We start from the raw sequence: 23,060 nt of genomic DNA, 5'->3' as shown, positions 1-23,060 counted from the left end.
GGTGTAGAGTCTTCACTTCTAGGCATCTATCACAAAGACACCATCAGAGAGAGAAGTCAGAACGTATGTACAGGAAAGTCCACTCTATTTACCGCACAATTTTCATCTGTGCCTTTGGATACGTGCTGGGGAGGGGTGCCTTCTCCCTGGTCCTGGGGTGATTTTTCCGTCCAGGAGGCAGCTCAAAGGACATGCCCTTCTGTCCTCCCACCTCCCACACCCTGTGCGTCCCTGAAGGAGGACTGAAGTATTTACTGAGTTTGTGTGACTCAGCCCATCCTCCCCTGTCCTGGGCGCTTGCAGCGAGCACTTTCTCTGAGGCATCTCTGGGGTTGGGAGCCCGCCCCTTGCAACCTGTGCTGTGTGGGCAGATCCTGCCTAATTGTGGGGCTCTCAGCAGACCCCCTGTGCTGGTAGACCCAAGACCACAGCCCCCAGCCCAGCTCTCTCTTCCTTTGTTTCACAGGTCGGCTCTTTGGAATCTGAGCAGCACAGCAGGACGTCAAAGAGGGACGTATTCATTCCCCAGACACTCTGAGTACACACACCTCTCCCATACACTGGCTGTTTTTCAACATCATGAACATAGGAAATATTTTTCTTTGCTTATATGTATATTGATACCAAATATTCAGCATTTAAACGATAGCTAATAAACTTGTTAATCTACAACTATTATAATTTGATTATCTGTATTATAGGTATGAAGACAAAATATGCAGGTCACTTTTTGTCACTTAGAATTCGATTTACAACTTAGGGACAGCATCTCCGGTAAAGGGCAGAACTTTAACTTTACTTGAAGTTCTATTTCTGACTCATTTAGAAGAGGAAAAGAATTCTGGAGTGCAGATTTTCTTCTGGGGAAAAATCAATGTGGTATTTGCAATTCTGTCAAAGATTAGAGATTAAATTTCATCCATTTTACTTAAAATTCGTCCCTTTCCAGGCCCCCTGATTTTGGTGATGGAGCCTCCTTAACTCCAACCAGGGGAAAATGAGTCACAGCTCAGCAGCAGCTGAAATCGTGTCCTGGTTTATTCCCTTCTCTTCACATTTTATCAAGGACAGCAGATATGATATTTTTAAAACGCACCACTTAAAATTTTTCTTGAAGCCTTTATTAGAAGTGCAGTCTCGTTCCTTCTCCCAGAATGCCCTGGGATGTCCTTTGACAGGTATGTGGAACAAAACACTTACAACGGAAAACACAGAAAACCTGCAGCTCTCCATTCACTGTGCTCGACGCCCCAGGCAGCTCCTCAGGAGCCACCGCTCGGTTAGTCATGCAAATCAGAGCGTGATTCTCGGGGAGCAAGCCCACCGCAAACACCACAGGCTGCGGGTAGAGGCAGCCATCGGTTCCTAGCTTGAATACACAGTGGCGCTGGAGCCACGAGAAACATCTAAAGCAAGTAAATAGCCCAGTAAAAGTGACCAAAAAAGAAGGAGGACCGCTCCTGCCCGTGTTTTCCTGAAATCCCTCCACGTCTGTAGCGCAGACCACAAGCCCCTCCCGTTCCATCAGGTCCCTGCAGGTTCGTGAGCGGCCCCAACTCTGCGATGGTGTCCTCAGACTAACGTCGGCCAGAGACCCCCATGCCTCCCAACTTGAAAGTTCTTTGATTCTGCGGCTTATTTTTGAGGAGTTACCAGAAGATGAACCGCGGTCGGAGAACAAGAAGTCCACAAATTCCAGCGCCTGGGGGCGGCGGCCCGACTCCCAGCCCCTGCCGCGGTGGAAGGTCTGGGCTGCTTTGAGACTGAGTTTGGACTATGCCATCACTCCCTTGGCATAAACACTGCTTAGATGGAGGTACTGTGAGAAAAGGGAGTCGGAAAGAAATTTCTATCCTTCCAACATAAATGATATGTCATTAAATTGGTTATACATTCACTTTTTTATTGCCGCCTTTTACCCTTCCTTGGGTCTTTTTACAGAAAATTCTCCTTATGGCACATTCACACGTCAGTTCAGCTAAGATAAAGCAACACATTGCACAGGGAGAGATTTTGAGGCTTTACGGCGTCTCCAAGGAGTGGATTTATACGAATGGAATATGTGGGAGTGACTCTCATCAAAACAGGAAAGAGCCATGGCTTGCTGTCACGTTGCCCCCGGCCACGGGATGCTGCCACACTGGCGTCCGTTTGTGCCTCAGCTCAGCACCAGCATTGCTCATGCTGGTTCCACTTTCAGCACAGCTCTTTAACACCGATATCTTTCTTTGGGAGCCTGCGCCAAGAGTACGGCGTCTCCGTTAGAAATCTGGGGACCTTCAGAATATCGTGATCCATATCAGAGTCAATTGGATAGGACTACGTACTTAAAAGTGAATCATTACTCTCTCTTAGACAGATATCCACGCATCCAAACCAGTGCATCCCCTGGGCGCCTCCAGAGTTTCCTTTTCAAAACCCAGTCTAATCAGATCGCTACACTGATAAAAGTACTTCAGTGTCTCACCAAAATTTTAAGGAAAATTCCAATGTCCTTAAGCACAGAATACGAGTCCAATCATGACACAACTGCCATTCAACTTTCCGGTCTTATCTCCTGCGTTTTCCACCCATGGTTCCAGCCACAGAAAGCATTCCTACCTTTAAAGTCAGATCACAGGAAACATAACTAGCCCCCCACAGCCACGTGGACTCTCAGTGGTCGCCCTGGTCAGGCCTCCTGCAGTGACTCCAACTTCACTGTTGAAGGGATGTGCCTAGTTCAGTGTTCTCGAACGCCTCAGGACGCAACCTCCACAATTTTGCCACGGCAATATTCACCTGCTATTACTTTCTTAATACCTTTCTTCAACAATCTACTTCTATCAAATTATTAAAATGTAAAATCTGTATTATTACCATAAGTGGAAAACCAGTAGAAGCTGCTATAAACAAGAAGCAAATGTAAAAATAAACACAACGAAAAGAAATCATATGAAATTTTATCTAGATTGGGTTGCCGACACTCTCCTACCCCCAGAAAAAAAGACACCACTCACGTTAGGTTCGTGTTAAAGACCAGAACCAAAATGAGACCCTCTCCTTGATGTGTTCAGAGGGGTCAGAAAGGGATCAATGTTCTCAAATAAGGCTCATGTGACTTAACAACCTTGCACGCATCACCTAAATGCTCTCATGCGCCAGCACACATGCCCCACCTTGGGAAACACTGACCTAGCTTAACTCCTATCACCACCAACAGTGGAAACTGTGCCATCTGAAGCCACTGCCTGGGCTTGACTCCAGGACAGCACTTTCTGAATGTGTAACAGTAGGCAAGTTAGATAACCTTTCTTGGACTGGAACCGAGAGTAATGAAAACACCCATCTCAAGGTTGTTTGAGGGTTAATGTAAAAAGCGTTCTGAGACACTCCTGAAGCAAAAAGGCACTCAAAAATACTTATTCATCAAAAGATGGATCTGTCAAGGGACAAAAAAAAAGACTTTTTGGTAAAGATGAGACCAAGCAGGGGCTGGAGAGACAGTTTGATCGATTATCAGTGGATGACGGATGGAAGGATGGGTGGACAGAGAAGACTAACAGGACAGAGGAAACAAGTAAGTGAAGATCCATACCACAGAGTTCCTCTTTTTCTTCTCCCTAACCCATCAATTCAAGATTTCAGATTTCTGCCTCTCTCCACCCCATGTTACTGCCATCTTGGAGGCCGTCTCATGCATGCTCACGAGGAGGTCCTCAGTTTCCCAGCCTGTGTTCTTACATCTGTGGGTTTGTCTCTTCTCAGCTGTCCTGGCCTCTCTTGGCTGACACCAGTGCAAGTGCCGGCCCTGCGTCCCGAGGGCAGTGCCCGCTCGGTCAGGACTCATCACATCTGCGAGCTCCTCCTAGACCGTGCTGCCCTGCCTGCAGCCCCTCCTGCTCTTCAGGCCAAGCGTCCTATTCCTTAGGTGGCTCTGGAAGGCCCGAGACCAAAAAGGGCTGTGTGTTCTGTTGCCGATTAGGAAATATCCCTCTCACATTTTGACGTTATACAGAAGGATTTAAAAATCATCCTCAAATCAGCATCAAGATGTTGCAGGTGAATAATATGTTGCTATATTTGAAAACATTTATTTTCAGAACAAAAATTAATGTTTCCTAATGACTCTAGTTCTCTTAAACATTATTTTCACACACGTGACGAAAACAGCAGGCTACAATTTTAGATTCTATGATTCCAAAATCAAATGGTTCCTTCCCAATTTGCGCTGAAGTCTGTGATTCTCTCTAAAACCTGATTCTCTTGATATGACTTCAAATCAGAACCCATGAATGTTCATCCTTTACAAATTCCTTTATTCTCTTAAATTCAGTTTGCTTCATATATTGCCTAGAATCCGACCATGTTTTATCAGATTTTGCTCCTAGACACACAAAAATCCAATTAATAAAATCTACACCATTATAATATCCAAAGCCAGAATTAAGTGAGGAATCCAACTTATATTTAAAATTCTTGGCAAATAAACTTAGCCTATATGGAACATATCTATTTACATAAAATGGTGCTACATGTAACGCAAGACAAAAAAACCAACAACCGTTTTACCCTAAAGTGAATATGTTTTAAAAACTATAAATATTGCCATAAAAATGGAAAGGTCTTTCTCCCATAAATTCAAGAAACAATCTTGACATGTTTTGGAATGCAATTGAAAAGAACGTGGTCCAAAATGCAGGTTATGGTCTCTGTTTTGTCACACTGGCCGTGTGCCCTGTATCTGCGGGGCTTCAGTTGCCATCTCTAGAAGGTGAAGAGTCTGCATGAAACGGCCAGAAGCTCTGCAGTTACAGCCGCCTCGCGCTCTTGTTTCACCTCTCCCCACTCACTGGTTCCCCAGGACACCGATTTTGTATGCAGGTCTTATTTTTCCAACAAGTACTTACTATTGAGTGGCCACTATGTGCCAGGAACCTTGCTAGGCACTAGGAGTACAAAGGTTTGGAAAAAATATGGTGCATGTTCACGTAAACCCTGCAACTTAGTGGGCGAGATGGACAGTCAACAATCGGAGCATCACCCATTGTGACGGTCTCGAGAAGGAAAACCTCACTGTGCTCTGAGGGTCAGGACCGGTGACTAGTTGGGATTGGGGGCATCAAGGAGCCACAGTGAGACCGTGCGTCCAAGTGAGGAGCAGAAGGAAGCAGACGGCAGCCTTCAGGGTGCAGTGAGGAATGTGGGCCAGCCGAGGGACACAGTGGACTGGCTGAAGGAACTGAGGGCCGACCACGTGGCTGAGGCGGGGCAGGAACGAGGGACGGGTCTCCCCTGGACCAGTGGGAGGTCAGATTTTACCATAAGTGCAGGGAGTTCTTTGGGTCGGACCTGGATGCTGAAGTTAGAGTCCCAGCTCCACCGCCCATTAGCGGTGTGCCCTTGGGCAGTTTCCTCTTCAAAGTTACCAGGAGGATTAGATAAATCCATGTAAATAAAGTGTGTAAAACAGTGCCCAGGGCGTGGTAAACACTGCAGAGTCTGTTGTCCTTATTTGCATCATCCTTCCTGTCTTAGGACACAGAGCAGCTCCAAGACAGGAGCCCCACACTTGGGGCGCTGAGATGGGTTCTGGGCTTTCTCTCCCTCAGTGACTGGTTCTACAGTAAAACGAGGGAACTGGAAGGGACACTGACCACTCTGACTTGTAATAATGAGACAGAGGGCCACCCAGGGAGCAGTGAGTTGCTCTTGAATCTCTTCTCTGGCTTTTGAGATTTAATGGACATTGTAATATGGGAAAAATATTTAAGAATTCTTGCTCTGGAGCTGTCATAATTTTAGTTCAAGAAGATGAAAATTGCCTTCCACCCAAGTTTTCTTCGAAATTCATTGTACCAAAGTTGCGTGTACCATCATTTCCAGTTCTTCACCGATGGTGAAGTTTTCAGAATCTGGACGATCATCTAAGTCCACTGCTTCACTTTGCCATGTGGAAACTTCAGCAAATAAACAAGTAAACTTCTCAGCCATGTTGATGACATGAGTAACTAAGGTCTGTGAGCAAACAACAAAGGTCTGGATAAAATCAGCTGTTTCAATGGAAAACGTCCTACGGCTTACTTTTCTCCACTGTCCTTTGCTCAGTTCCTAAGAACTCTGCACTGATCCCCTGGACTATAATAGGCCGTTCCTTTTTATCAAATGCAAACTCAGACTTAAGGTTCTTAAATTTGCCTAAATTTTTATATAAAATTTAATTATCTTCTATCTATCAATTCCAGTACAAGGTGCTGAAGACACAAAAAGTATTAAGACGTGGGTTATCGCCTTAAAAAGATGATAGGAAGAGAGAGAGGAACAGCAAGGAGAAAGGAACACCAGGGGTGGGTGGGCAGGACGAGCCTCAGGGTGATGGGAGGCAGGGGTGAGCCCCAGGCCCTGCTTTCTGAAGGTAACTTTCATCTCTAAGATCGTGGCGCTCTCTCAAGCAGGTGGCAGCCGACAGCTCGTCACTGCACTAACATAGCAGCACTTCCCTAAAGTTAAGGGGCAAGTTCATAAATTTAAGTCATCCATTCATTTATCCACAACCCGTTTTTGAGCTTCTCCTGGACACAGAATCGGATCTAACCTGATGGTGGGCCATTCCAGCCAGGATGCAAACCGGCTTCCCAGAACGTGTGCTGTATCTTATTTCCCCCTCTAAACGCTCACATCGACAGGCTTCTGAAATGAAGATTCCTTCGTGATCTCTTCACTTCTCTTGTCTGTCCTTTTCCCATGAGGTAAATAAGCTTCCATCTGACTCTCTGGATAGATCCTACAAAACCTCGGCCACATTGATAGCTGTCCTTCCGTACGCAGCAGGCCAACATGCTAACAAACCAGGTGACAGGTTGTCCGAACGAGAAAAAACGATAAAAGTGCAAAACTGAAGAATGAAGATGACCAAAAATCAGCTAAAAATCAGGTCGCTAAACTACTTTCAACTGATTTAACATTGGGACATCAGTCCCCTCTTTAAAATATTTATTATCTTGTATTTATACACAAAAACTAGGAAAGCACAAGGTCGTATAATTTCTTCACCAAATCACAGGGAAGCCAATGTGATAAGGTCTTCGAGGAAGGTCAAGAGTAAGCATCTGGTGAGTTTTGTTCTCTTTCACGGCACTGATGTAACACACAGCGGAAATGTTACAGCAGACAAGGTCGGCGACGTGCTCTCCAGCTCGAGTGTCCCCTGCTCCCTGGCACACAGGACACCCTCGCAGGGCACCAGGTCCTGTCTGGAGCGTCCATGAGCGTCTGAAGTCTGGAGCTGTGCCGTGTGCTGGCTGACTAAAGGGAGGGGATGAGCTCTCTGCGTGGGTCCGTGTCACAGCAATAAGGGTCTGATCCCAGCCCACCTCCCCCAACAGCTGCTGCTGTCACGTGGGAGTCCCCTAAACCTTGTGGGACAAAATGGCAGACTTTCTCTGGGTTTCCGCAGCAGTTTAATCATGCATCTTGGTGTTTCTTTTTGGGGTTTTTTTTGGTTTTTTTTTTTGTTTTTTTTTTTACTATAGAGGCTCTTAAACTTACCCCAATAGCTGCTAAGATTGGGGCCTGATAAATCCACTTGATGTCTCCAGCACTGAGTTCCCAGCACCTGAGACATGGAAAGGAACTTTCATGAATAAGTTGGCAGAACAAATAGGCAGTGAGAATTAAGCAGCATTTTAAGTTTTACCAAAAACTCCAGCCCCAAACTTTTGATTAAGAAACAAATAGACAAAAAACTCTTCTCGTAAAACACCCAACCAGTGAAAAAAAAAAGTGTAATGGGTCCTGGTTTCCATACTCCTAGCTCTAGAGTATCACAGATATTAGTGAATTATTTTTATAGTAATAAGAGTCAAAACCACATTTCCAGAGTCACAAGAAAACGTGATACAACCGATACTTCATTTTTATGTCACTGGAATGATAAAGGCTCTCACTTTCAGAAGTCACAGCAGTTCTATTTTATAACTCCATAAGTTGTTGGACTCTGACAATGATGAAACCATTCTTATCCACAGAAATGCAATAGAAAACTGACAATAATGAAATGACTCTCATTGATGGGAAAGGAATAGAGAACGAGGAACATGACTTTTGACCATAGAAATGACAAAAGCTGTGTTCCATGGAATGTGACTGGTTAGTGCCCTGTGGATATTGACCAGGTTTTGCATTAATTTGCAAATTTATGTCAGTGTTCACTTCATTAAATATAAGCACATGATTCTTTTATTTCTCCTGTGAACTGTTTGTAACATCTTACTGGTTCCCTCATTAACCAGTGAGTAAAAAATCTTCGGCAGGTGCTCATTGTATATTTGCATAAGATCCATTATTTTATCTTTAATTTTTAAAAGTTAGTTTTTAACAGTACTTAATAAACACACCATATAATTTACCTATTTGTGACACACATTTTCTGCCCCTCCCACCCGCCAGGATCCACGTTCTAGGTGGGCAGGGACCACTGCTGCTCTTGCTCTCTGATGGATTATGAGCGCTCAGAACGGGACACAGCAGTGGGTACCAGTAAGTGTCATCGTGAACTGACTTCAGGAGAAGTCTGACTAACCTCACGGGATCTGGTTCAGGGTAAAGCTCTTACACCAGAACCAACAGCACAGGTTGAGGAAAACCAGTTCCACTTGAAACTTTCATGCAGCACTTTAAACAGTTTCTTTAAAGAGACATAAACAAAAGCCTTCAGCTTCTTTCTCCTTAGACAAAACCTAGCAGTGACTGTGGCAACAGTGAATGAAATCTTATAGAGAAATTTTAGGAACATGGTAATTTTTTAAATCTAGATGATAAACTTATCAAAAAGTTACTTTTAAATTAATGAACAAGTCATGGATAATAAAATCTATTTCAACCATTCCTCGAGGGTAAAACATTTTCAGTACACAAGTAATAACTACATATTTTTTAAATTTAAATTTTTATATGGGCAATACATTCTCATTTCAAAAATCAAACTATATAAAAGACAGACAGCTGAGACATCTCCGTCCTCCCATGTTCCTGTCCACCTCTGCCTCTGCCTGCTCCTTGGGTAACATCTTTTATTTCTTTACTGTATATGCTTCCAGTGTTCCCTTACACATATGATAAATGACAAGCAATAGGATATTGGAGCATATGAGGAAGCCATTTGCTGTAAAACTAACTTGGCCTCACCTTGTTTTTCCAAAAGGGCCTGATGTAGCCTGTTGAGCAGACATTGTACATCTGCTTTAAACATTTACTGTGTCCCAAGGACAAGAATGATGCCCTTAAAGATAGGCATGTAGCTGCCCCCCATATTGGCATTTCCTTAAGGATGAGCATCTCTTCCTGGAAACTAAGGATTAATTGCCGACCTGCTGTGCTCACCTGGTGACCACTGACCTACTGTGACAGCTAAGCATCTCATGACTGTTGTAAAAGAGACATTCCTGTCATATGTGATGTATGCTCTTTGTTCCAAGACGGTGTATAACCACTCTGCACACCCCACGTTTTTGGTGCCCTTCTGGGGAAGGAAGGCCCCAGGCTGTAGTCCTCAAACTTGGCTCATAACAAACTCTCCTCATCTTTATTTTTAGATTGACTATGGATTATTTTCGTCAACACGTAAATACTATAATCTTATTTTCCCCTATCTTAGAAAAGAACTGCAATGTATACCCTATTCTGCAACTTGCTCTTTCCTTTTGACAGTATATGTTTTATTTCTTTCCATATCAGCACCAAGAGAGCTTGGGAGCATAGCACCCCTGAGAGGATGTTTTCAATTAGAACAACCAGACCCTAGAACACAGGGTGATTCTGGTCCGGCCACCCTGAGATGCGAAGTCTGAACAACAATGGAAAGCAAGGACGGGTTTGCACATCATCGAGCATCTCCCAGCATTATTTGCATGCACCTACTTTTCACATTCTTCAACCAGACAAGAAAGATAAAAGACAGTGTTGCTGACTTGTGCAGAGTCTATCTCTCTTCCATGAAAAGGCTGTAAGGAAAGGGGCAGACGGCGTACGAATGTGAATTGAGCATTGATTCACCAGCTACTAAACTCTTGGATTCCATAAATTTCTTTTCAGTTTTGACATATGGTAATATCTTCACAATCTTCTCTTTCTGCCTCAATGACACTTCATCTTCGTGTCTCCTAGCACACTGGAATTCATTTGCACAATTTTAGCTCTATAAAATGATTGTATTTGGAAGTAGGTCAAACCAGCTACTTCTAAAAACAGGAAAAACTTGACTTTGATCATTTTCAACTCAAAGTTTCAACTTTGCCTTTTGATATGAAAGGCAACCAAGATTTCAGATTTTTTTTTAAGAAAATGCTATTAATCTTGTTTTTTCACTAATTCTTCAGTGTCTCAGCTCATACTGTATTTGTTAACATGGCCCAGGAACTACCCTCTGTTCAGATTTTTTAAAATAAATTTTAACACTCCAGGAAATGCAGGAAGGGATGTCAGGGAAAATGCAGCGTGAGGCACAGCGGTCTCGCTGGACAGGAGGCCCTGCTGCAGCCGGGACTGGAAGCAGGAGGCCCACGGTTCTGCCAGAGAGGACCAGGGACTCGGCCTGACCGGATCCACACTGTCTCCACAGCTCACAGCCTGACGCCAGCAGAGCGAGGGCAGAAGCCTGAGAGCCACGCGGGTCTCCCAGGAGCGACCGGCTTCTTTCCTGGGTCCTTCCCACCTCAGCCCCACGTCTCCTGGGGGCATCTCATCTCCTCCGAGTGAGGAGGGAGGAGGTAACAAGGTATCTTGTGAGATGTTTTTGCTTTTGTAAGTAAAACAAAAAGAAACAAAATCACTCACTTTTTAAGTTCATTTCTCCAATCTAAACACTCAATTATCTCTTAGTCAGATCACACTTTTGATAGAATTTTAGAACTGGAAGAGACTTCCTTTGAATATTCAATAGAATTTAGGGCACCTTCTCAAACTAGGTCTAATCTGCTTCTCTCTAAATGGTCAAGATGCACAAAAAAGCAGAGTTCTGGCTTTGATAGGCCAGATCAGAAAGAGATGAATCTCCAACCTCAGAGACAGCACAGGGACCCATCAGTCCTTTGTGGATTCTGCGAGTCTGCTCTCTCCACCGAACTTGTGACCCAGCACACAGAGGTCAGACCACGCTCAAGAAAACCCACAGATTTGCTATCTATAGACAAGCTGAATTTCATGAGAAATCAAGTCAGGCAATTTTGAAATCATGCCATGTATGTGGTAATGCAGTTTGGTTTTATACACAAAATAAATGTAGAATGACCCCGTAACCCAATTATGACTCTCAGATAAGGGCAGTAAGTATAGAATTCATTTATTCCGAGTAAGGTGGGAATAAATATTTTCCACAGAGTCACATAATCAAACTTATATTTAATTTTTCTACATTAATTCAACTGTTTTAGAGCAATATTTAGTATCTGCTATATTTTTCAAAATATTTTGTACCTCAAATATTTTTGCCTCAAAAATAGTAAACCTGGATTTCTTTTTTTTTTTTTCAGCGAAAAGCCATGATTATTACTGGTTTATGATTTAGTTTGATTTTTAAGAAAGAATGCAAGATAACTAAGAAAACTAACTATCTAATTTAATATGAAATGCATTGTGACTACATTTGCACTCCTTCTGCTGTCAGGGCCTGCAACATCCGCTGATAGATGAATGAGTCAGAGCTGCTCCAGGCTGGCTGCGGGCCTTGAGAGGTGACCTGACGTCTCTGGTCTCATTTTATTCACATCTCACATGAGAGGGTCCAACCAAAATATGCCTTTGGCCCTGCCTTCTCTGAAAGTCCGAATCTGAGTTAGACGGTTACACATCTCAGGGTAAATGGTTTCATGTTATTTAGCACCTCTTTACCGACTCAACCCCCCTCCCTCTTCTGAGAAGTCAAACAGCAGGTGCTGCAGGGTTTGGTTGAGACTTCCAACACTGCTGTGTAAATACAGCAATAACGGCAACACTGTGCGTAACGGGAGCCCTCAATTGTTAAAAATCCAAGCAGCATGAGGAGAGAAAAGCAAGTGAAAGTGCAAAGCCAGTGAGTCCCAGAAGGAGGAGGCTGACGGGTGGGGAGCTGTAGGGCGTGGAGCCGGGAGGCTGCACCTGAGGAGAAGGGTGGTGGAGGTCAGAATTTTGGGAGCCGTGGCAGGTTCTCTACAGAGTTAGGTGCTCACGGAGCGTGGCACTCACACAGACAAAGTGATTCCTGAAGAAAACACCTCATACCTCAAACAAACGTGTCAGCTCAAATTAAAGAGGGATTCCCAGGAGCGACAGAAAGGAGCTGCTGTCGTGCAATGTGCGCAGTCTGTGGATCCTGAATCCTGTTCTGTTAACACAGAGGATGCTCCACATGACCACACGCATGAGTCAAAGCTGTGTCTCAGTCGGCCGGGGCTGCCAGGACAATATGCCATAGACCAGGCGACTTAAACAAGAGACATTTAATTTCTCAGTCTGGAGGTCCGTTTCTGGTGAGGCCTCTCTTCCCCTCACCCTGCTGTGTGCGTAAGTCCTTCACTTTGTGAGCTCTCTGGGGTCTCTTCTCATAGGACACTAATCCTGTCCTGCCATAGCCCCACCCTCATGACCTCATTTAACCCTAGTAACCTCCTATGGGCCCTGTCTCCACATACAGCCACACTGGGCTTGGGCTTCTGCATTTGAATTTGGGGACGCAATTCAGTCCACAGCAGTAAGTTGGACCATGAAAGCAAAGGGCAGGCACCCGAGAGCTTTCCCACTTGCTCCTTTTTCTCTTTGACTCTTCATTACTAAAACTAGAAATAATATGAAGAAATGAATGTTTCTGCACCTATTCATCACGTAACCCTAAAGAGGCACGAAGACAACTGGGGGCTAGGGATTCACTGGGACGGATTCCACTTCTAAGGTGAGTCTGTTTTGCTGTTGAAAAACATTTAATTACGCTTAGAAGACAAGAAAGCAAATGGGATGGATGAACCCCAGAGTTTGCATTAAATACAGATAAGCAGTTAGTCAGTAGAGCATGCATGTTAAATGCAGGTACTAAATATAAATGAGGCACCTGGGCATGAAATATCCCTGATGCACAGTAAGTGCTCACTCCTCCTGACGTCTTAATTCAGCCACTGACTGGTGAAACCCATCCCCATATCCTTTGCCCCAGAAGCACAAATAAAACCCAGAGCTGCTCCCCAGGCTACTGGCAAGCTACAGCTGTAGCCAGGCAGGCGTACCTGCACCTGCATCTCTGAGGCAGCAGGTGTGTGCCCCTGGCCCTGGCCATCTTCCGTCAGGGTCCCCGTGCTGCAACCTCATCTCTGATCCTCATGACCACACCGTCAAGGGGGAAGGCTGGTGTGGCAGAGAAAGAAGAGATGTGAGTACTGCCTATACCAGGACTTGGGTCATGTGGTCCTTCCACCTGCTCACACCAGATCCTAAGTGTTAACTTACCCATCTCTTCTCCCTTGCTTCTCTCAAGGTATTTTAAATTGATTTCATAAGCGTGGAGTTCGAGCATCCTAATCTGGTCTGTATGTCTTTCTGTTCTGTGACCTCAGGGATGGACAGCTTGCTGCTAATGTACCATCACATCAGGGTAATCTCCCATATGACACCCCTAAAGGGTGATGCTGCCAAGAACCACTGCAAGTGTGAACTCCAAGCAGGAAGTTGGAGTCTTATGAAACTCCAAGGCTCACCCTCCCTCTTCTTTCTACTCACCTTGCATCAGCCAGAGTCGCCCGTGCCACAGCCCAGGCTGCAACAAACACCGCCGGGAACCCTGCAAATCAGAAAAGGATTCAGAGACCATATTTCTCTTAAGATTAAGGGATTTTTTTTTCCCTTATATTCCCCCAAACACAAAAGTATACTATTAAAAGTTGAGAGAGAAAAACAGACATGAAAAATGTTGATGCGTGAACAGGAAAAGTCCACTTAATATTCCTCTTGTCCTTTTGAGAAATGAGTGGGGCGCACTGAGTAATCTGTTCCTCAAAGTCTGAGATGAAGGTTGGCCCAGCTTCCACTTGAGGGACAGAAGGTCGAGCCACTTTGTGGGGGATGAATATCCTGGGGCCACAGTAGGCAGCGTCGGCGCACTCGACGTTGACTCTTGCCACACTGACAGCACGCGCTTTCCAGGAGGAGAGAGGCAACACGAGGGACTCACAGGAGCTGCAGAGAGGCTGTTGTTTTGAAACGTTAGAACTTTTTCATTCTAAAAGTGAAGGCATAGAGAGGCTATGCTGCAAGTCATGAAATAGAACGTTTGTGGTCAGTTCAGCCTCTTCCTTTTTTTGTCCATGTTGGCTCAAGACAGAAGCATTTGCAGCATGAATAGCTTAGCAAAGGGCAGTCGCTGTGTCAGTCTGAGGATGTGAGCTGAAGACATTTGTCCTTCATAAAGATAGACGCCTTGTGAGCTGCAACGTCAGATCTGTTCCACTGACTTTCCACGAGTCCTGTGACCCAGGAAAGGTCGATTGTGGAGTTCACACTGTAGCTGATAGACTCTGACATCACAGAACAATCACAAACCAGGACTATGGAACACCGCAACACAGGACCACAGGCTTTAATGGGTAACTGTTAGTTCTGCAGGCTTTATGAAAGAGGGTTAAAAAAAGGAAAGGGAGACCATGATGAAAACACTAAGGAAGCTGGGAAGCTTACCTTAGAAGGAGAGAGAAAACGTTCTCATCTAACTTAAAACATTTTTTACTAAACACAATATTAAATTCTTTACTTTTAAATATATATTTTTAATTTTTCAGATCTTCTTAGCAAAGAAGTGAACAAAGAAATAGATTCAGATGAAGGAAAATTTCATTAAAAAATGAAAAGAAGATGATGCCCTCAATAGAGAATTTCTTTGGTCTCCTCAGTGATCATCTGATTGAATTTAGCCTCAAGCTGTCTGCGTGGTTAAGTTTATGATTCTTTACTCCAATTTTGTTTATTGTTTGTATATAACTCCTTTTTTAAAAAAATATGCTTGAATTCTATGTTCCAGGAAATGGTTTTTGTCAAAATAGATATTCCCAGTTTCAGTAATTTCTTAGGTTCAGCTTACGTGTTCTATCTATCCATCCATCTACTATCCGTTCACCCATCCAGTAAGCATTTATGAAGTGCCCACTTAAGCGCCAAGGAGTGTTCTAGTCTCAGAAGATAAAACAATGAACAGATAAACAATAACCCTGTTTTCCTGAAACATATTCTCGTGGTAGAGGCAAAATTAATAACACATCTTCAGTTATCAATTAGTGCTATGAAGAAGAAACAAGAATGATCCTATGCAATGGAGAGCATGGCTCCTTCTGACAGGAAGGTTCAAAAGGCCTGACATGGGTCCCGTTGCTGTTCTGCTGCCCTGGCGATCTTTAAAAAGCATCTGTCTGACTGTGATGCGGTTTTCACATTCTCTTATTTGCAGGTCTTTCTCTTCTGCTTCACAGTCTGCTCATCAGGCAGCTTGCTGAATGATGTTCTCTACACGGTGATTAATGGTGCTGCGCTGGAACTACATTTTAGACAGTAATTATAACAAGTATTTTATATCGAGCATCTTGTCTTAATGAAATTGCTTTCTTGTCCTCTTGGGAGACCCTCATTCACAAGACCAGCATAGAGACAATCACGGAGGAGTGAAGAACAGAAACCGCTTTGAGAATCTTTAAGGATCTTAGTATCACATTATTACATAACTGAGATCACATACATATAGAAAAAGATGAAGCTTAGACGTTATTTTAAATTTAAATATTAATTTAAATAAATTTCATGTAAATTTGAATGCTACTCAATTTATGCATTTACCTTAAGAGCTGAGTTATTGCCATAAAATGTGTCAGTATCAGTAAGTGACTCTGAGACAGAGGCAAGTCTGCTCTAAGAAACGTAGACTTGGGTTCTGCTGTGGCTCCATTACTGCTCTCCTTCAAAATGAAGTTTGGAGGCCGGCACCGTGGCGCAGTGGTTAAGTTTGCGTGCTCCACTTCAGTGGCCTGAGTTCATGGGTTCAGATCCTGGGCACAGACCTACACACCACTCGTCAGACCACCCTGTGGTGGCATCCCACACACAAAACAGAGGAAGACTGGCACAGATGTTAGCTCACTCTTCCTCACAAATAAAATAAAATAAAATAAAATGAAGGTTTGGACTAACTAATAGCAGTCAAAAACTTTTAGCAATTAAATTTTCTTCAAACCAAAGCTTATACAGCATCCCACTGCATAAAGCAGAGATGCCTTGAAGCCAAAGTGGGGTGATAGAGTCTGTGTAATTTTATCTTGTTTTGCACACTTCAGAGGCTTGGCAGAACGCAGCCACAGCCTCACCCTCCTCCTGCGATGCTACTGAAGCATTGTGGTCATGGCTTGATCATAAAGTGTAGAGTCAGTGCTAAAAATTAGAGACCCATCATGACATGCGGATTCCCAGGCCTGCCACAGACATATGACGTCTTACTAACCAGAAACCTTGACTTCCCTGGAAATCCAATCTGTGCTGACTGCTCAAACGTGAAGCTCCAGGCCAGTCTGGACTCATTGCCGCATGCTGGAACTCACTACCCATCCCTGCTGAGTCATCCTTTAAGGAACCTGGAAGTCCCTCCATATAATTTTGGCAAAATTGTTCTCTATTCTCACAGGACTCTAAAGCCAATACTGAATTAGCACATGTCTCGGTCAGGAAAACAGCTGAGCCTTCAAAAGTCTTCCATCTGACAAAGGAGAATGTCTGTTTGTGAAACTCTAGAAGAACTGCCTCCTCCTGAGATGGAATTACTACAGGAGACACAAGCAATATTTTAAAATTATATCTAATTCATAGTCCAAAAAAATGCTCTAGAAGAATAGAGAAAGGCATTGTGAAAAAGGACCAGTCTGGAACAGAAGAGCCACAGCGGAAAAGAAAATATGCTTATTGAATTAATATCACCAGTGGGCAGAAACCATAGGAAATCAAATTGATGGAGAGAAGGCGGAATCTTGAAACTAGGTGAACCCACAGAGAAAATCTACATGATCATTACAGATTTGAATCTAAAGTTGACAATAGTTTATTTTCTTTGAGAGAGGTAGTAATCCATACAATTTTAAATGACTGGAAGTAAAACTCCAAATTACATTGTGAAAGTCTGGAAAAATGACAAGCAGAGAGAACCAAGTTCCCTATCTTTCATAAAGTAGGGTCAAAATATAGATCTTTTATTAACTCTAATGGTTAAATATAATTTTGACTTTAAGACAACCTTCAATAGAATTAATAATGGCATTTAAAAAATCATACGAGGGGAGGCCTGGTGGCGCAGCAGTTAAATGCACACATTCTACTTCTCAGCGACCTGGGGTTCACCAGTCCGGATCCCAGGTGCGGACATGGCACCACTTGGCAAAAGCCATGCTGTGGTAAGTGTCCCATGTATAAAGTAAAGGAAGATGGACGTGGATGTTAGCTCAGGGCCAGTCTTCCTCAGCAAAAAGAAAAAAAAATCATAGGAAAAGGGAGAAATGGTTTTTCTAGATTTTATATTTTGCTTGTAGCAAACAATGAAGATTTTTAATTGTGTAAAGGTGTTATATTGACTATCAAATAATTTCATGAAGGACAGACTTTGTAAATTTAATATGTTGAATGTAACAGTATGACAAGAACAGCAAACAGAAAACAAAGTAACTAAAGGGTCCTGCAGCCTGCTTCTCGCAGGCGGGCCAGTAATGCATGTCTCTGCACTGCGGTTCTATTTACTACCAAAGGACCATCAAAAAATGTCTGCTGTATTGAGATCATTTTACACGAGAAAATAAAACTGAAAGTGTAGTGCCTTCTCTTGAGTATTTTCAAAGAGTACAGAATATGAAAATATTCTACATGAAAGCTCAGCAATGGAGTATAACCAGGACAGGTCTTTTCTATGACAATATGTACATACCAGCATCTCATCTGATGGTTTAAAAGTAAGAGCAGCTGCTAACACAGAGGTAAATTGCCACATTCAATAAGAATAAAGAAACAAGACTGACACCTTTTTTTTTTTTCACTGAGGAAGATTGACCCTGAGCTAACATCTGTTGCCAATCATCCTCTTTTTGTATGTGAGTTGCCGCCACAGCTTGGCCACTGACGAGTGGTGTAGGTCCACACACAGGAACCAAACCCAGGCCACTGGAGTGGAGAACACCAAACTCAATCACTAAGCCAAAGCCACCAGGGCTGGCCCAAGACTGACACCTTTTAAATATAGAATTAAATATATAGGAAAATGTGTAGCTGAAAGAATAAAGTGGAATCAAGAATAAAGTGCCTTACTTATGAGAAAATTGAGGCAAGGATGGGGAAAATTAAGAATGTGGTTGGCTGAAAGAAGGGAAATATAGTTATCGTTAGTATTTGCTTTTACTCCTCTATACATCTCATTTTGTGATAAAAATGTGTAAAAAGAGTCATTTTAAATATTTGCCTTCAATTTAGTAAAGGTTAGATATGACATCTGTTCCTCTTTATATTGTAATCTCCTTCCCTTCCAATTTATTGTTAAGAATCAGCAAAATCAACGTAAACAATGTAACTCCAACATCACCACCATGTGAGTAATAAGGTTCTGAGCATTCACCCAGCTGAAGATCCAAATGGGTAAAAAGGAGTCTAAGTGAGCTCCTTTCTCCAGGGAAGCCAGGCAGCCACATAGTTGGAAGAAAGTAAGAAACTGCATTCACTATGAACTCAGCTAGCAAAGCATCCTGCAAAGCAGCTATAAGGTTTTTGATCATTATTTTTCTTATAGAGATTTGGAAAAATGATATTTTAAAATCAGACGCTCAATACTGAGATAAGAGAAAAATAGTCCATTAGTCAAATAGACTTGGATATTTATTTCTTTAAATGGTAGCTGTGTTTCAGGAGCAGAGGGGTAGTCTTAAAAGAATATTCACTATTCTTTTAATTATATATGCCCTAGACCAGATAATTTATTTCCTACAAAAATGGAGTTGCAAAGAGAGACAGAGTCTGAAATAGATCAACTATAGAAACACAACTCCATAAATGTTGATTATGACTGTTTTTGATTGCAGTTAATTAAGAGAGTGTGACATCGCAGGTAAAATGCTTTTTTCAAAGTGAGCCTCATGCAAACCTTACTTGCTTTCATGTGTATTCCTAAAGCATCTGATGAAATGAAGATTTCAAGTAATGATGGTCGTCTACCGTGCTTGTCATTTCTATGCCAAAATGCTTGTAGACAAATTAATAGAAGTTGTAAAGGAAGGTGAGAAACTCATATTTGCAAAGAAGCTCACTGGAACCTTGGCTACTTTTTGTCTTTTTCAGGGAAAAATTTGAAAACCAGTTTTTCCTGGGTTTCAGTGGGACAAACTCCTGACTTTAAAGATGGACAGACTGAGTGACTCAGCCCAAATAAGAGTTGATGGGGAGTTAGCTATCAAACCAGTAGGTAAAAAAAAGAAAAAGAATTTATTCTTTTTGATTGGTGGTGACTAGAGGTGTGGAAATCCAAAAACTAAACTGTAACTCAGACATACGTCTACTTTCATTACTGAATTTTCTATCAACACCTTTACCAACTTCTAGGAACTACATGAGTACTCAGATACAACTTCGATTAGAAGGCAAACTACCAAAAACTGTTGAGAAAATTTCCAAAGTACCCTAAAAACTAAAATATGTCTTTTTTATTTTTAGTAACTGCTAGTCAAAGATAAGGGAGACCCTTAAAATAGACAACCTGCCTTCAGAAGCAAAACTTCATTCATAACAATCGTTATTTCACAACAAATGAAATGTTACAGTAAATTGACCCTTTGTCTCCTTAAAGGATATTATTTAATCAGCAGGAAATTCAAAACTCCTTACTTTACATTTTCAAGTGTTAAAACAATATTAAGGCAAAACAAGCAAAGAAACATCATTATTTTGGAGGAAAACCTCTCAAATTTAATCTTGAGCCACTTAGTTATTTTTTTTTCCTGTGCGGAGCACCTCATAATTTGGATATTAAAATAGCAATTAAGATCTGCAGTTGTTAATCTCAAGACTTCATTTTAACCATATATGAGTTTTTGCTTCTCTTAGGCTTTTTTCTTTTTTTTCTGATGAGGAATATTGGCCCTGAGTGAACATCTGTTGCCAATCTTCCCCCTTTTACTTGAGGAAGATTAGCCCTGACCTAACATCTGTGCCAGTCTTCCTCTACTTTGTATGTGGGACGCTGCCACAGCATGGCTGGTGAGTGGAGTAGGTCCACACCCGGGATCGAAACTCATGAACCCAGACCACCAAAGTGGAGCACGCCGAGCTCTAACCACTCAGCCATGAGGCCAGCCCCAATTTCTCTTAAATTTTAACAAGCAAACCATGTCCTTTTCTCCCCATCCTGCTGAGTTAGTGTCTAGTCCAGTAATCCTTCTGGCACTGATAAGACATTTTTGGAATGTGAGCTGAATATCCTTTTTCTTAAATTTCTTGTGCCAAAGTAATTTCAATTATTTCCTTCCAGAAGATAATGGTAAGTCTACATAATTAGTTTGTAATTTGTGTTGTTAAATGTAGCCAAGATAGTCATAAATTCCTTTCTGGCATTCTCATTACACAACCTAGAAATACAAATCAAAGATGTGTCATTTTATCTTAGAAATTCAAAAATCAAAATTTTTAGGATGAAATTATTGCTAAATCAGGACACTGACATCATAAAACAGAAGCATAGCTGTTCTAAATGTGTGTAACTAACAATGTGTTCTCTTATATTTCCGCCAAGGAACCTCTCAAGAATCTGGCCCAAGAACACTAACTGTGAGTTAAACGTGGAAAGTTTGTTACCAACAGGAGGATTACAGACTCGACCTTAACAATTTCCCCAATAAACAAGGAAGGAGAGAGAAGGAGGGATAAAGATGGAGAAGAGTTATACCAGGAAAATGGCGGAAAGAACGCGATGACAGGCACCACAGAAAGCCCTCAAACGCTTGACGTGGTTTAAGGAAAGCGACAGGGAGGCCTTACCCCAGCCCATCAAGGCGAAGCCCCACAGGTATTTGGTGTCTGAAAAGAACGCCACGAAGATGAGACTATGCAGGTAGAGACCTTCCACCAAGATCCAAAAGTAGTTTGTAGCCAAGAAGTAAATAAACATCACAACGGCAATCTTGCACCCAACCTGTTACAAATAAACCGGAATCGCATCATTTTAGAGCTGCTGATGGGCCTAGATGCCAACATCAGACCACTGAAAAGCAGTTCTTCATTTATTTTCTATACTCTAATAAATCTCTGGTACACAGGAAGCCCTCAACTGCTGAAAGAGACCAGAACAAAGTTATTTTAACATAGCATTTTTAAGACTATGGGTTTGATTGTATTTTTAAAATATTTTTCCTTTAGAAGTTATAAAAAATAACTTTTCCTTAATTTTCCTTGCTTATAAAAATAATACATGATCATCAGAGAAAATTAGGAAAGTACAGAAAAGCATGAAGAAGAAATATTATCCATCATTCTACCATGAATTTATTTTATTCTGGTCTTTTTTGTGCCCCAAAAGTTAATGGCTTAAAACAATAAAGATTTAATACATCTATGATTGCTATCGACTGGCTGGGTGACTCGGCTGATCTGGGCCGGATCAGCTGATCTTGGCGAGGCTCACTCACAGAAGTCTACCCTCGACTGGCACACTGTCACTTCCGCTTCTACTTCTTGGATAAAATAAGTCACAAAGCCAGTCCAGAATCAGAATCAGCAGGGACTCCAAAGTCACAGGCCAAAGGGCACAGATGCAGCCGGGGCATTAATTCATACCATCACGACAATCCATCTACAATACCTAACTTCCAGATATGTTGCTTCAAAGGTGATAATGCTTCTAATTGACGGAATTGTTGGGTGATCCTATTTAGTAAATAACATAGGGACATTTAACAGGAGAATCAAGCGGCATGGGATCTCACAATGGAACAAGTCTTTGAGTCCACAATAAAAGAACTAAATGTCACGGGCCTTCAAATCCCAACCTTCTGATTTTGCAAGTGGACTTTTTACTTCTGCAAGTGGTGAGATGTGACAGCTGTCACAGGCCACACATCAAATGCCATTCCATTCACGTGCTTTTTGAAGTTCCCATCCCAGAATGTCCTTGAGGAAAGAGCCCAAGTACTTTTAACAATCTAAGATGATGAGTGATTATGCGTGAGAGTGGAGGACAGAGCTGAGGTACTAAATATCAGCGTACAAATTGGTCACCTACTCCAGTTAGTTCAAAGATAATATAAAACAAATTAACACATTTAGTGGACTGTAAAATTTTACTTATTTGTAATTTTATTCAAATCTATAATGAGAGAAAATGGTGAAAACACTTACGTATTGTGATTTGTCCACAGAAGGTGCTTCCATGGAACTCCGTGGGCCGTCCCGCATTATCAGGGCCTGCAGCTCCTCTGCTCCCAGGCGAGCATGGACCACGCTGTCCTTGACAAAGATGCTGGCAGCTCTCAGCATGAAAGATACGAACAAGTGCACATGGATGTAGTTCCTGGTACAATGCAATCGTCTACGGGGAGAAAATACTCAGTACTTAGATTTGGATAAAAGTAGAAATGGGGAGAGAAAATACAAAAATGAGTCCAAGCTTCTCCCAAAAAAAGAGGAAAACATAGTAAACTTTAACAAAGATAGAAACCCATTATCATATATTTCCAAGAGAAACAACTGGGATCAAAAACTAAAATGTAACTTTTCGAGAAATAATTTCAAATTTATCCTGATCTGCTACCATGTTTATCCAGATTTCACAGTGTTAGATTATGCTACTTTATACTATAGCGTTATATTACGCTAGATACTAAAGTAATAGCTAATGGAGAACCACCTTGAAGAGGGATAAACATCATTAAAGCTGAAATGCTCAGGGTGCTGGCCCGGAGGTCTAGTGGTTGAGTTTGTGCGCTCCACTTTGGAGGCTCAGAGTTCATGGGTTTGGACCCCAGGCGCAGACCTACACACTGCTCATCAAGCCATGCTGTGCTGTGGCAGCA

The 23,060-nt window shown here is 42.3% G+C and overlaps 1 protein-coding gene across 5 annotated transcripts in view; it reads right to left on the bottom strand.

The window, feature by feature from the left end:
* PTH2R (parathyroid hormone 2 receptor) overlaps positions 1-23,060 on the bottom strand; it is a 69,820-nt gene that overhangs the window by 10,679 nt on the left and 36,081 nt on the right. For 4 of the 5 annotated variants that reach the window (XM_070581877.1, XM_008535427.2, XM_070581879.1 and 1 more), the window contains 4 exons: positions 22,387-22,576; positions 21,031-21,184; positions 13,720-13,780; positions 7,528-7,594 (listed from right to left, as the gene is read on the bottom strand). In XM_070581877.1, the coding sequence (XP_070437978.1) occupies positions 7,528-7,594; positions 13,720-13,780; positions 21,031-21,184; positions 22,387-22,576 (472 nt within the window). The remainder of the gene's footprint in view (positions 1-7,527; positions 7,595-13,719; positions 13,781-21,030; positions 21,185-22,386; positions 22,577-23,060) is intronic. The other variant, XM_070581876.1, reaches the window with a different exon arrangement.

Source organism: Equus przewalskii, chromosome 17 (genome assembly GCF_037783145.1).
Source record: "Equus przewalskii isolate Varuska chromosome 17, EquPr2, whole genome shotgun sequence".
Classification (NCBI taxonomy): Eukaryota; Metazoa; Chordata; class Mammalia; order Perissodactyla; family Equidae; genus Equus; species Equus przewalskii.
Note: the sequence above shows the minus strand (reverse complement) of the source record. Positions and strands in the feature narration are given on the sequence as shown.